This window comes from Sinocyclocheilus rhinocerous, unplaced genomic scaffold (genome assembly GCF_001515625.1).
Source record: "Sinocyclocheilus rhinocerous isolate Xijiao unplaced genomic scaffold, SAMN03320098_v1.1 scaffold2106, whole genome shotgun sequence".
Lineage (NCBI taxonomy): Eukaryota > Metazoa > Chordata > Actinopteri > Cypriniformes > Cyprinidae > Sinocyclocheilus > Sinocyclocheilus rhinocerous.
The window spans coordinates 102,249-115,854 of record NW_015657498.1 but is presented as its reverse complement, the minus strand read 5'-3'; the positions used below and the strand labels follow the sequence as shown (position 1 = coordinate 115,854).

Sequence of the window (13,606 nt, the reverse complement as noted above, 5' to 3'; positions counted from 1 at the left end):
ATAAGGCTATAATTTTATACCAATTTTAGAGTAAAACCTGTTATGTAAAATATTTATTATATATAAAATAAAATAAAATTAATATAGTGCATTTTCTTTACAGTAAATTTAAACTACTATAACTTTTTGATACTTACATTTTTTGAAAAAATTCCACTTTTGCGATAATTTGCTGATTTTCTTCTTTAAAAAGAGATCAACCTTATGTCTGTATTCCAAAGTGTTCATAAATTACAACAATTTAAGTTTGGATAGTTCACCTGCATGCCTATTTTAAAAAATGGGGGGTGACAGTTAAAGGGTTCATCTGTATTTTGAATTTATTAGTCCAAAGTGGTGGTGCATCCTAATTCCAACTGTGCTAAATTTCAAAACATCTATTGGGAATATCTGATTATAAAAACTTTTAGTAAAATAGCTCATTCTTACTCCTATATCTACAGTTCGCAAGCCAAGATATGTTAGGAGGGAGAGGCCATCAGCAACGTCAGCATCATCAGCATCCAGCAGTGCTACTGTGGCAACAGGGGCAGTAACCAAGGTATACAATGTGTGACCAGCCTTCAAGGGCCAGCTATGAGCACCCTTTTAAAACATGGGTCTGTCCTAAAGCACTGTTTTCTTATAGGATTTACTTTTTTGGTGAAACTTTCCTTTGTAGGCTACATGAAGAAGTGACATGTCTTGATGTAGGATTTATCTTTTTTAATTCTCTTTTCTTTTCACTGGAGCAAGTTATTTATTTCTATTTATATATTTTTCACACAATACATTGTTCCTTTTTTTTAAGAGACCAAGTGTTGCACTACTAGAGTATTTTTGATTGTTAAGCTATAATGAAGTCTAGTAAGTTGTTTTTGAAAGAATTGTGTAATGTTTATATTTATTACCAGTATTTTTGTGTGATATTGTACTTTTGAGTCTTGTGACATTGTAACTAGGATTCAAAACAAGACTTCCGGAGTTAGTCATATTTGCACACTACCAACTCCTCAAACCTCATCAAGTAAAAAAAAAAAAAAAAGACATTAGCATATTTACCATTCGGTTGAAATCATTATTTTGTTCCTGTATACACAAATAATATATTTTCTATTAATCCTGTACCATCTCCACAAATTCTGTTAGCACTTATTAATGCCATATACATATGCTGGAAAATACCCTGTATGAGTATTGAAAATACTCCTGGCTTGGGTTTCAATGTTAACAGCATATTCATGTTCTACTGATAAGTGTGCATGAAATGTCCACCTGTTAACAATGGCACATTCTTCACTATATTCAACATAAAGGGTTCTGGCTTGCACCAAAGTTTTTTCCCAGGTAAATAATGATCAATTCAAATTTGCTAGGCCTTAAACTTGCAAACTTGCTGTTAATACACAATATATACAAGCCAGTCATGAGATGATTTGTATAATGTCCACAGGAAACTTTGATGACTCACTCTTGATGTTGCCCCACCCTAAATTTTTATTTAAATATATAAAATGACATGTTAGGTTTAACAGAAAACAGCTTACCTCCAGTTGTGGCATTTTAGAACTTAAACATAATGGGCTTCAGATCCATATTGACTCCATCTAACCCACAGGAGTAACTAATCTCATCATGAGTAGAGTCTACTACGTCCTCAGTGCTGCTCTTTTTGTGTTAGAAATTCCAGAGACCAAGGTATCTCTTGTCTTGTCTTTTTCAGGAATCTTTGGAATAATTCCACACAACTCTCAGTATGTGAGAGCCATAACTATTGTGAATGCATTGGTTACTGTAATCCCATGCTCTAAAACTGAATTTAAGATCGATTCCATTCTTGATGTGTTTTGATTGTTTGTTTCAAGAGCTGCTAGAAAAAAAAAATCCCAGGTAAATAATGATAAATTCAAATTTGCTAGGCCTTAAAGTTGCAAACTTGCTGTTAATACACAATATATAAGCAAAGTTGTGAAAAACTGTTGCCAAAAACAGAGCTATTTATCCCATCTTGTATAAGACAAAGTGCCATTAAGTGATTGTGCTAACGAATGAAGACCTATAGTCACCATTTTTGATTTTGTACATTTTATACAAAATTAGAATGTAAAATTATGAAAGAACTTTAGTAAATTTATCTTGTTTCTTGGTTGGAAAAAACAACAACAAACAAAATGCTTGATATCACTGTAGTGTTATAAAGCGAGTAATACACTGGTATTTCTATAAAAGGACCGGAGATGTCAGTTACCTTTGTTTTACTTTATTTTGTAGATGTTTATTGCAAATAGTGGCCTTTAAAATGCCGTATCATCCCCTATGCCTATATATATTTATGGTTTTCGGTGTAGTTTTTAGGTTTTCTCATTTGTAATAATGGTTCTGTTTATTTAAAGGATTATTACGGTTTTTCTACACCTTTTCTATTTCATTTTAGGAAGGGTATTTATTTGAACATTGTTTTGTAGAGTGTAATATCTTTAGTATGCTGGATTAATCAAAAGCAAGGATTGTTTACTTAAGGTGGAGGTAAAGGATGTGGTTTCTTGGGGATACATCTGTGATACTGATTTAAATTCAACTTATTTCTCATGTCATTTTATTGGCTGTTGTGCAGCAACTGGAAAGCATGTCAGTAGATTTTGTATATGAATTATGTTTAGATGGATGTTGATTATGAACTTTTTTGTATGTTGATGTCCTGACAGAGTGAGTATTAATCACATATTGAATCATATATCATGAAGATTTCAGTGTTTACAGAAATAAAAGATATTTTGATTTATGAGATTTTTTTTGGCAATATTTATTTTTTTTTACTTTTTTTTTTTTTTTTTTTTTTTACTTTATATCATAAAATATCATTTAAAAGTTGTTGCAAAATGCCACAGTCCAGGTGGTGGCTGGTGTTGATCATCAAAGACTCATTTGCCATATAGAGGTTCTGGGAAGTGCAGAGTAAGGTTGGGAGTGGTGGTTATAAAACTCTTTAGCATTTTAATTGCTGGCAAGTGCTATCATTGCTTTATCATCTGTAGAATGATAATTAAAATAGTAAAATATTAGGTTGGACTTGTCAAAAACAATTTCACATAATCAAACTTAACCCTTGTGCTCAGGAAACCACTCCTGTGAATGTCACCAGTTTATGTATGTCTTTGGTAAACAGATGGAGGGACTTTGATCCCATTTACCTATAATATTATAAGCACTTCCTTATAAGACACAATAGTAGATCAAAATGGAGCAAGTACCACGTGACTGTCTTTCCATTAGCTCAATCCTCTATGTGATATTTATCAATTTAACTAATACAATTATAAGATTAAAATTCACCTCGTTTTTATCATCACAATTTTACAAGATAACGTTTTCAAAAAATAAAATACAACAAAAATCCAAACTTGTGGACATAAAACAATAAATTTCAGTTTTTTTTTTTTTTTTTTTTACTTTATATCATAAAATATCATTTAAAAGTTGTTGCAAAATGCCACAGTCCAGGTGGTGGCTGGTGTTGATCATCAAAGACTCATTTGCCATATAGAGGTTCTGGGAAGTGCAGAGTAAGGTTGGGAGTGGTGGTTATAAAACTCTTTAGCATTTTAATTGCTGGCAAGTGCTATCATTGCTTTATCATCTGTAGAATGATAATTAAAATAGTAAAATATTAGGTTGGACTTGTCAAAAACAATTTCACATAATCAAACTTAACCCTTGTGCTCAGGAAACCACTCCTGTGAATGTCACCAGTTTATGTATGTCTTTGGTAAACAGATGGAGGGACTTTGATCCCATTTACCTATAATATTATAAGCACTTCCTTATAAGACACAATAGTAGATCAAAATGGAGCAAGTACCACGTGACTGTCTTTCCATTAGCTCACTCCTCTATGTGATATTTATCATGTCTCACTATTTAATACAATTGCAAATATACACATTTATAATGGATTATTTAAAGCATTCAGCACAAGTGAAGTCACAACAGTGGTTGGCACACTATACTGTAAAAACATAAGTCACTGTACATACACCCTCAGTGAGACTCAGTGAAAAGAAAAAAAAAACCTGACTGTTGTTGTACATGAAAACACATTCCAACCATTTTCCTTATACCTGGCTGCTTATCTCCAGGTGAGACAGAGAGTGGTAATATATTCAAACAACAGTCATGTGACTTTGGAAATGGTTTGAATTTATGGCCAATTTCTTTATTATTATGGTTTTGTTATGCATGTGTAATGGGAATAACGAAACGTTATCATTTCCCATAAGCATTGTTTTTGTGGAACAAGATGAATAATAATAAACATGCAGACTGTTGTAGTTTAGTTTTTTAGAAGATTCTATTTATGTTAAAGGGATAGTTTACCCAAAAATGAAACTATTGTCATCATTTACTAACACAAGATTTTCCAAACTTGTATGAGTTGAACACAAAAGAAGATATTTTAAAGAACCAAACAGTTGACAGCAGCCATTGATTTTTGATCACCTTAGTCACTTGCTATGCTTTGTCATTCTTATGTTAAGGTATTCAATGTCAAAGTGTAACCTAATCCTATCAGAAAATCAGTTCACTTCCTTCTCTTTGTCACCCCTCCTGCTTTTCCATAATTTACACATGTACGTGTATCAGATGGCGTATGTGTGAAGGAGGGGTTGAGGATCAAATAGAGAGAGGGAGAACAAGGTAATGGTTTATGGTTTAACTCACTTGAGTCACAGCTCAAAAGTATAATTCAAACTTCTGAAGAGCAGGTGACGGCAGTAACACGTTACCGGAAGACCAGGACAGACAGGTCTGGAGAAAGTCAGCCATTGAAATACTTGTTTTGGGAACTTTTCAAACTTTTCAGCCATATTTGTATCCATCTACACAAAGAAGCAAGCATCTAGAAGATAAAAAGAAGAATATTGTCTTCCACTTTCAAGGTAATAAGGTAATCCTGTTTTTTTTTCTTTAATCTTTTCGGTTTACACTGCCCCAACAAACATAAAAAATAAATAAATAAAAAACGGTTGAATTTTGTTTGATCAGCAACCATGTTTTTGTTGAGCTACTGTGAAACAACAGCCAGTTTAGCAACTGTTAATATTAGCATTTGTTGGGCAATTGAACAAGCTTAGGGTGATTATTAGGTTAATTTCATTTCATATTTTTAATGGAAAGGAAATCCTTTAAATCCTTTAATCCAAATTGGAGATGTGTTGTCTAGTCACGGTGCAATAAATGTAAAAATTAGTAAGTCATTAAAATGTTAAATTATATGCATAATGGCAGTCCTTGTCTGAAACAGTATGCAATACATATTCCTTTCATGGTTGTTTTTTTAGATATTTGCATATGTTTTGTCTCAGCATCACCTATATATACATATATATCATATACAGCACTGCAGTAATGATGCCCATAGCAACCACATTTACATGTGGTTGTTATTTGCCATGTCAGATACTGCTAGCTTTCCATGCAACCATTTGGGATTATAAAATTCAAAAAGGATCCTGCTCTTTTCCTATTCATTCAGTTACATAGCATAGTAAGCATTCCATTAAAAGATCACAGAAGTTTTTCAGAACAGTTTAGCATTACGATTTTTTTTTTATTCAGTTTTATATATTTTTAGCAGTGCATCAACCATATATTTTGAGTTTTACCAAGTCATATATTGCCATACTTTAACTCATAAATGGATTCACTCAACTAATGTACACTTACATTTTTTTTTATGTAAATGAAACAAAGAAGTGTTTTAAAAATACATAAATTCAGTTTTTCTCTTTTAAAATTTTACATTTAATTTAATGTGTTACTTGTTTCTTTGTAATTATTTGTGAAATTAACTAGCAATTTCTGAGTGAAAATTTTATTTTATTTTTTATTGTATTTTTATTAATTTTTTTGTAGTGTAGGACAACAGCATATATATTTTAAGTAATCATTGTGCCAATGAATAACTTGAAGGATTCATTTTGCATTTCAGATTTTCTTCTGATCACACAACAGGATGGAGGACCCGGAAGTATCCACAGCATCACGTACCAATTCAATGCGGCACCAACACATGACACAAGTGGCCTCCGGTGATGATCAGGACGATGCCTGGGATGCCGGTCCAGAGTGTTCAATCTGCTTTTGCACATACGACAACACCTTCAAGACACCAAAGCTTCTTGAATGTACCCATACCTTCTGTCTGGAATGTCTGTCTCGCTTTGTGGCTATTTCACCAGAGCAGGAAGGTAACCAGATCACCTGCCCTCTTTGTCGGCAGCCAACGTCCGTGCCTGAGCATGGTACACCGGATCTAGCCACTAGCCAGGAAGTTTTGGGCCAACTTCCTGGCGACCAGCAACAACTAGAGAACGTTTTCCTAGACGGACAGAGGCTGTGCTACTCAAACCCAACGATACCCAACTGCATCTGCATTGACATTGGCGAGCATAAACCAGAGGAGACACCGAGGAGAGAGGAGAGAAGAGAGGGTTGTGGATACAGGCTGCTGCGATTCTTGGGTTTTTATGGGAACTGGAAGAGGCTTATGCTCTTCATCATAGTGCTTCTTGTCATCTTCTTGGTTATACTGTGGCCTCTCCAGTGCTTTACCATGTCAGAATGCTTCAGAGAATCACCAGGTATTCCAGCTACGCTCACTGCTCCCAGACCTACAGTGGGTACATAAGACACACAGGTGGACACGAGATGTTCTTATTCAAAGTTCATGAATTGCAAATGACATTCAGGTTGTATTGGCATCAGTCTGAAATCAAGGCTGATAAGCTGAAAACTCAGCCACATCCTTTACAGCTTCATATGACCAGTATTGGTTAAAGTTCTACTTTCTCCTTAAAAACTCAATATTTGTTGCATGAACTTTCATTGCCATATCACATACTTCCTAAATGCCACTGTAAATATTTAAAATTCTTTTCTGTGTCTAAAACAGATTAACAAAATAAACACTAGGGTAAAACAGTTTTTATAATTGACATTTTTAATAGGATCCTGCTTGCAGGTTTGATTGCTTTGGCTGGAACCCCTTAAACGCTCTTTGCACATTCTGTAAAATGATACGCATGCAATTTATTATTATTATTATTATTATTGTATGCTTTATGCTTATTTGCAAAATTATTATTTTTATTATTATTATTAAGCATGTATATTAACTAATGAGTTTTTAAAATGATTGTATTAGGAAAATATATTTTGTAAAATATAAAACATTTTTTATCAAATGCATTTCTTTTTATTAAATGTTTCTCACTATATCTATTTAGGTATATTTTCACTACTAAATGAACTTATTTTTATTATTGCCTATTTGTCCTTTGTTTTTGATAAACGTCTATTATATTTACAGTAATGCTTCATGACATACTATATAACACTGTCAGACTTTTATTACCATAGATAAGTGGCTATTGATCCTATTACTTCCTTTAAACCATAAAAGCGAAGGATTTTCCATCCAGCCTGTTGTTTAAGGATTTAACCCTTCATTGAATAGCAGCTTAGCTGATCAGTGACAGATTCGTACCATCTCCCCAGAGAAACCCTATTTATAAATTTGAAACGGAATGGCCCTCTGAGAATGCAGGACACACACACACGTGATCCATGTGATCAGAGACATACCTCTATTTATAACAGACCTGGACGCAGGGCCCCTCTCTCCCACACGCAAGGGCAGTGGGGTTTTGGAAGGTGAGCCAAGTCAGCGTCGGATCAACATTGAAGTGTTTTGAAAGCATAACTGACAACTAAAGGTAGGCAAAATATATAAGAGATGAGATGTTGAAAAGATATTTAATGGAAACTGACTATGCAGAGTCTGTGGAGCTAGAACTTTGTGGAACTCCTAAGAGGAGTTTTTGGGTTGGAAATATTTTCCATTGGCCTATGCTGTGTGTACTAGTGCTGCTGTATCAAAATTAACCACTTAACCATGTACGCAATAGAAAAGGACATCATGCACAGGGTATCATTAATATTAAAACGCGTATAAAGAACTAAACAACACTCAGTTTTTGTATAAAGACCATGGCTGGATCAAATAATAATTTCACAAAATCAACAGTTTTGATGCTCCTGGGAAAGAAAAAATAAGAAAAAACTGAGCATAGCTGAATGCATTTCCTGTGTGCTAAATGCACGTCCACGTGTGTTTGTAAGAAAACGCCCCACAAGCTAGATAAGATAAAACCGTTTCTCATTAAAGACTGTAAATCATGATCGTCATTCTCGCCATCTAGAGACACATCATTTCTAAGCAAGGACCATGCAAAATATTTGTAAAAGGCAAGTCACCCAAACAGCACATCATGCTGGTAAGTTTTATGGAACTCTTGTGAGACTATTTCCTCTCACTGACATCTTTCAATCCACAAATCACCTTGCAGTGAGTTGTTGTGAATACTCTGGGTACAGTCTGCTCTGGAGTCAGCTTACAGTCAGGCCAAGATCATCCTCACAGGAGCTTTGGAGACAGTCTAAGCGTATTACAGTATTTTGTTTGAAATATTTTGGAATTTACTTGGAGACAAAAGGATATTTCTCAATTAATTTGTTGAAAAGGAGTTTGGGTTCACGCCTTTTGCATTTGATTGGCCTACTGAAAAAATACATAAGGAGATTTTGCCTTTTGAACAGTTGAAATGTTTTCTGTGCAATGTTGCTTAAAAAGCAACATTTTTGCGTGTGATGGCCACTGTCAAAAATGTTAAATATTCAATAACTAATCATACGATCACACTTAAAAAACAGTGTTGAAGTTTTTTTTTTCCCCCTTTTCTTTCTAAAATTGTTTTATTTAGCGGATCAATATATATCTTTCAGCTGAGTTTTACCTTTTTTATTTTGTAACTAAAAATACAAATTCTTACAACCATAATAAAATCTCATATGGTTGCTATTAGTGATAATGTTATTATCTGTCATTCAAGTTAACTTTTAACCGACAGCCAAGATATTAAATTAGGTTTACATGCAAAGGCATGAAAAATGTATACCACATTTAAAGTATAGTTTATGGTTTGAGAAATTTTCACACAATACTTTTAAGAGTCTTAAATTATTTTTGGATGTCCAATTATTTTTTTTCTATTGTAAAAGTTTGATGCCTTTAATTCAACCCTTGCGATTTCAGCTCTTGATGGTCAAAAGTTTGCATGAATGACAGAGGATTTTTACATAAATAATATATTTTTTATACTGTATAAATTTATACTAATCAGCTGAATAAAATACTTTACTGTTTAAAAGTTTGGGGTCATTGAGTTTTTTTATTTTATTTAATACTTTCAAAAATACTTTAATTCAACAAGGATGCATAAATTTAATTCCGACCTTAAACTTCTGAATAGTAGTATATATATTTTTTTGGGGGAAAAAATTATAATTGTATTTATTTATTTTTTATTTTTTTCAGATGTCATAAAAAACCTTTTGAACTCAACTGCAATGGATGACTTAGACCACAGTGTGCTGATAGCAGAGCAGGACTGGGACTGTTTCTGTACAGACAGTGAGGAATGTTCTGTTCAGCAAGCCAAGCTTGCAGCCTTAGAGGAGTCTGGCTTCAGTGACACTGACGATGACAAAACCTCTGTCCACGTGTCATCTCTTTCCAGCCAGACCAGCCCTGATCAACTCTTTGAAAAAGATTGTGTAGAAGTACAAAAACAACAACAAATAAGAGAATGTAAATTAGAACATACATCTGAGAACTCAGAGTTTACTGAACATCCTAACCCAAATGCAGAGCCACAGAATACCAGGTCCGCTGAGCAGATGTCTGATACTGGAGCAAATGAACCAGGGGCTACATGTGAATATCACAACAAAGCTAATGAAGACAGCAACCTGACTGAGAAGTTAAACTTAGAGAAATTAAGAGGAAATTACGAAAATCAGGAGAATGGTGAGAATCAATCAAGCCAAGCCACAACCAAGCCAGTCTCTGAAATCTCTATAGAAGATATAAAGTATGAAAAGAGAAAGGATGGTATAGAAACGTTAACTGAGGTGACAGACTGTTCACCAGTGGCCCAAAAAGAGAAGGAACGTTGGTTTGTGACTGTAAATGACAGCCCAGTCCGCCTGAGAGTAAAGGATCCCAACTCGGTCAAAAAAAAAAAAAGACGAAAAAAAAAACCTTCTAAAAACTTTAGACAGAATAGCGGAGTGATGGAGAAGTGCTCTTCCTTAAATAACAATACAGAACCAGATAAAGAAATTACTGAGAGACAAATAACGCAGGACAAATTTGAACAAGAACATTTTTCTTCTGACTCACCCAATATTCAAAATGTACTTCATATCCAAGATGTTAAATGTATTTCGCCCACTGGATCACCTGAGGGTGAAGGAGGAAAAACAAGCTGTCCTATTAGTCTAAAAAAGGAAAGCATGTCAGAAATGCCAGAAGCTAACTTAGAAAGAAATCCTGCCGACTCCCTAAATTCACAGACCATATTTAAAGATCTCAGTGGCCCTTTGCCACAGTACTGGGATCATGAAAGCGCTGTGTGTGATAAATATGACAAATCCATAGTAGATATTAACTGTGAATGTCAACATTCAACTGATAATTTAAGCCACTTTAATAATGACACAGGGGTGGAAAGTCCCAGATTTATTCTGGGTGCCTCTGAACCCTCTGCTCCTTCAGATACTGAAGGAGAAAAAAAAGAACAGCAAGAGCCCTCGGGACAGACTTATAATAGAGAAGAATCATCCCAATCATCCCAAAAGACACAATCCTCCAGTAACAGTGCCAAGACTTCAGGTCCAACTCGACCCATATTTGCCATTTCCTCCTTTTGGGATGAAATGGAAAAACTGACAATAAATGATATTTTGCAACTTAGAATAGCCAATAACAGGTCTCTACTGACAGAAAGCATCATTCCAGAAGAAAGCAGCCCTGTGGTCGCTGTCGATGTTCATCTTCCAGATAGGGGTGATGTGGAATCTAAAGATGATAGTTTAGAAGATGGCCTGGTAGACGACGCAGCAGATTCAGACTATTTCACACATTTGGATGACTCTAAACCAGACCGATCGAGCTGTGAATTCTCGGCTTACTCTGATTTCGATGATGAGTTTCTACAACTTCTTCATGCAAGTGCAAACCCTAGCCCTGAACCCCTTGAAGGCAAAGAGCAAACCCAACGTTTTCTTGAGTCTGGCATAGATTCAGAAGAAACTTGGCCAAGTGAATCAAATGAGACGGTGAAGCTGTGTCCTGAGAGTGATCCCTCACTATATTTGTATTCAGAGACAGAAGCAGAAATGCAGGACGTATTTTTAACAGCTAAAGAAGAAAACAACACGAATACCTTTCTATTGGACCACTGTAGCACAAGGAGATCAACGCCTTCACCAGTTTTATCGATTTCTGATATTCTAGACGATCAGTGTCTGCTGTCTTTCTTCAAAATCTTGAGAAGTGACACCAAAGCAGAGCAATACCAAACTTGGATCCCAGAAAGTAAGACTTCGCTTTGTTTTTCACAGGTTTTCTTGAGTCTGGCATAGATTCAGAAGAAACTTGGCCAAGTGAATCAAATGAGACGGTGAAGCTGTGTCCTGAGAGTGATCCCTCACTATATTTGTATTCAGAGACAGAAGCAGAAATGCAGGACGTATTTTTAACAGCTAAAGAAGAAAACAACACGAATACCTTTCTATTGGACCACTGTAGCACAAGGAGATCAACGCCTTCACCAGTTTTATCGATTTCTGATATTCTAGACGATCAGTGTCTGCTGTCTTTCTTCGAAATCTTGAGAAGTGACACCAAAGCAGAGCAATACCAAACTTGGATCCCAGAAAGTAACACTTCGCTTTGTTTTTCACAGAGCTTATCTGTGGCTGAAACTTATGATGACTTCTTCTCAGATTTTGAGGTTGGGAATTTTCTCTTTCCTTCAGTTCAAGTTTCAACAAAGAGCGAGAAAACATTGGTACCTATCTATTCCTCTTCTCATTCAGTGGTGAAAGACCTAGAATTTCCAGAGGTAGAAGAGGTGATACAGTCGAATTGTGAAGACGAGAACGCCCCAGTCCGAGTTATGAGGTGTACAAGCCCTTCTGAAACATCAAACATGTGCTTTATCACTAGCCGGAGAAGTACCTGGCGAAAACTTTCTCTGAGACGCACCAAACTTCTAATGGGAAGGACCTGGTATAGGATGGCCACCTCTTGGGGTTTTCCCAAGACAGTTGACACAGTCTACAGTTATAGAACAAGAACATCATCAAGTTCTTCTATAGCTCAGCCAAAGCTTCCAGAGCGTTTCCTAGACAACCAGGCCCTTGGACAAATGACAGAACATCAGATACATGTTGGGGCAACTTTTGCAAACGCAGGTACAATCTTAAAGGCATTTTTGAGATCAAATAGATATGAAAATGTCAAGTCTAACACAACAAAATTCTGCTTACAGATAGAGATTGCTTCCTTTTTTCATTAAAGCAAGCAGACATGTGCCTTGTTTGCATTGCTTTTGCGTCTTGGGTACTGAAGTCAAGCAACCCACAATCTAACGACATGTGGAAAGCAGGTAAGAACGCCATGTGGATGGTGTATTTCTGCAATAAGACACAATGATCAGGCTGTTACATATTAAATTAGGCAATTTATTCAGATAATATGAGCACACAAAATTAACATGATCGTTTTTCCCTCTATTATTTTTCAGCTCTTCTGGCAAATGTGAGTGCGATCTCTGCCATCCAGTACTTGCGGCGATATGTAAAAGAAGGATGAACCATAAAAATCTAATATTAGAGCTTTCTGAGGATTTCTCACAAGGGGCCAGTGTACAGGAAAGGGTTAATTTTGCACAAATTCACAACAAACACTTTAGTAAATACACATATTAGATTGTATTCCATATTTACTAACGGTCTAATATTTTCATGTTTAATATATTCATGTTACAAAATAGGTGTTCAATCAATAAATAACTTATCAAAGGACAATTTTGTTAAAAAAAAAAAAAAAGCATACAAAGCAAAGGAGAAAACATTAATTTTTTTTCCCCCCGTACAAACACTTGTTCAGTTAGAAGACATATATTGCTTTAGATATGATGTTGATATGGACCAGAAATGACAACTGGTAAGTTTTGCGTCAATTATATTCAGGACTCAAGCTGTGCTATACATATTTATGTAACTAACAAGTAAACTGTTTTGCAGTGTACATATAAAAAACGTTTTCACTGATAATCACTCTAGATGCATCTATTAAATGCATAAACATCATGCGGCCAAAGCTTTAAAAAAAAGTTCATATAGTTTTTCAGTGAAGAAACAGATTTGAGCACATTTCATGAAGAATATAAATTTGCACATAAAATATAGTTGGAAGTTAAGGAGGTATCAGAAAGTGCCAGAAAAATATGACTGCTGCTGAGTGTCAAATATTTCTATCACACATAAGCAAAGACTGATGTCAGTGTATTAAGTGTATATGAAACAGCCTCAGAAAATTATGCTTACAAATAACAAATGAATTTATTACTAAAAGAAAATGTACTGATGAAAAAATGAAAAGATCCGAGTTGACTGTGTTCATATGACATGTTAAAGATGAGTAAAAATAATTCGA

The 13,606-nt window shown here is 35.0% G+C and overlaps 2 protein-coding genes and 1 long non-coding RNA gene across 5 annotated transcripts in view; all 3 read left to right on the top strand.

The window, feature by feature from the left end:
• The window catches only part of LOC107721184 (uncharacterized), a 4,695-nt gene extending 1,985 nt beyond the window's left edge, over positions 1-2,710 (top strand). The window contains exons 3-4 of the long non-coding RNA XR_001637685.1: positions 444-1,326; positions 1,870-2,710. This is a non-coding gene — a long non-coding RNA (uncharacterized LOC107721184). The remainder of the gene's footprint in view (positions 1-443; positions 1,327-1,869) is intronic.
• Positions 2,711-4,669: 1,959 nt separating this feature from the next.
• Positions 4,670-7,122, top strand: LOC107721173 (RING finger protein 223-like). 2 transcript variants are annotated; one of them, XM_016529049.1, is made up of 2 exons: positions 4,670-4,916; positions 5,969-7,122. In XM_016529049.1, the coding sequence occupies exon 2, from the start codon at positions 5,993-5,995 to the stop codon at positions 6,665-6,667; it is 675 nt and encodes a 224-aa protein (XP_016384535.1). In that variant the 5' UTR covers positions 4,670-4,916; positions 5,969-5,992; the 3' UTR covers positions 6,668-7,122. The 2 variants fall into 2 exon arrangements, with proteins under 2 accessions (XP_016384535.1, XP_016384536.1); XM_016529050.1 differs by having other exon boundaries at positions 4,670-4,924.
• A 558-nt stretch (positions 7,123-7,680) lies between these two features.
• On the top strand, positions 7,681-13,604 carry LOC107721180 (uncharacterized). Of its 2 annotated transcripts, none has more exons than XM_016529062.1 (5): positions 7,681-7,754; positions 9,416-11,161; positions 11,506-12,360; positions 12,438-12,554; positions 12,693-13,604. In XM_016529062.1, the coding sequence occupies exons 2-5, from the start codon at positions 9,448-9,450 to the stop codon at positions 12,758-12,760; spliced, it is 2,754 nt and encodes a 917-aa protein (XP_016384548.1). In that variant the 5' UTR covers positions 7,681-7,754; positions 9,416-9,447; the 3' UTR covers positions 12,761-13,604. The 2 variants fall into 2 exon arrangements, with proteins under 2 accessions (XP_016384548.1, XP_016384549.1); XM_016529063.1 differs by having other exon boundaries at positions 9,416-11,505; positions 11,850-12,360.
• The last annotated feature ends 2 nt before the right edge of the window (positions 13,605-13,606 follow it).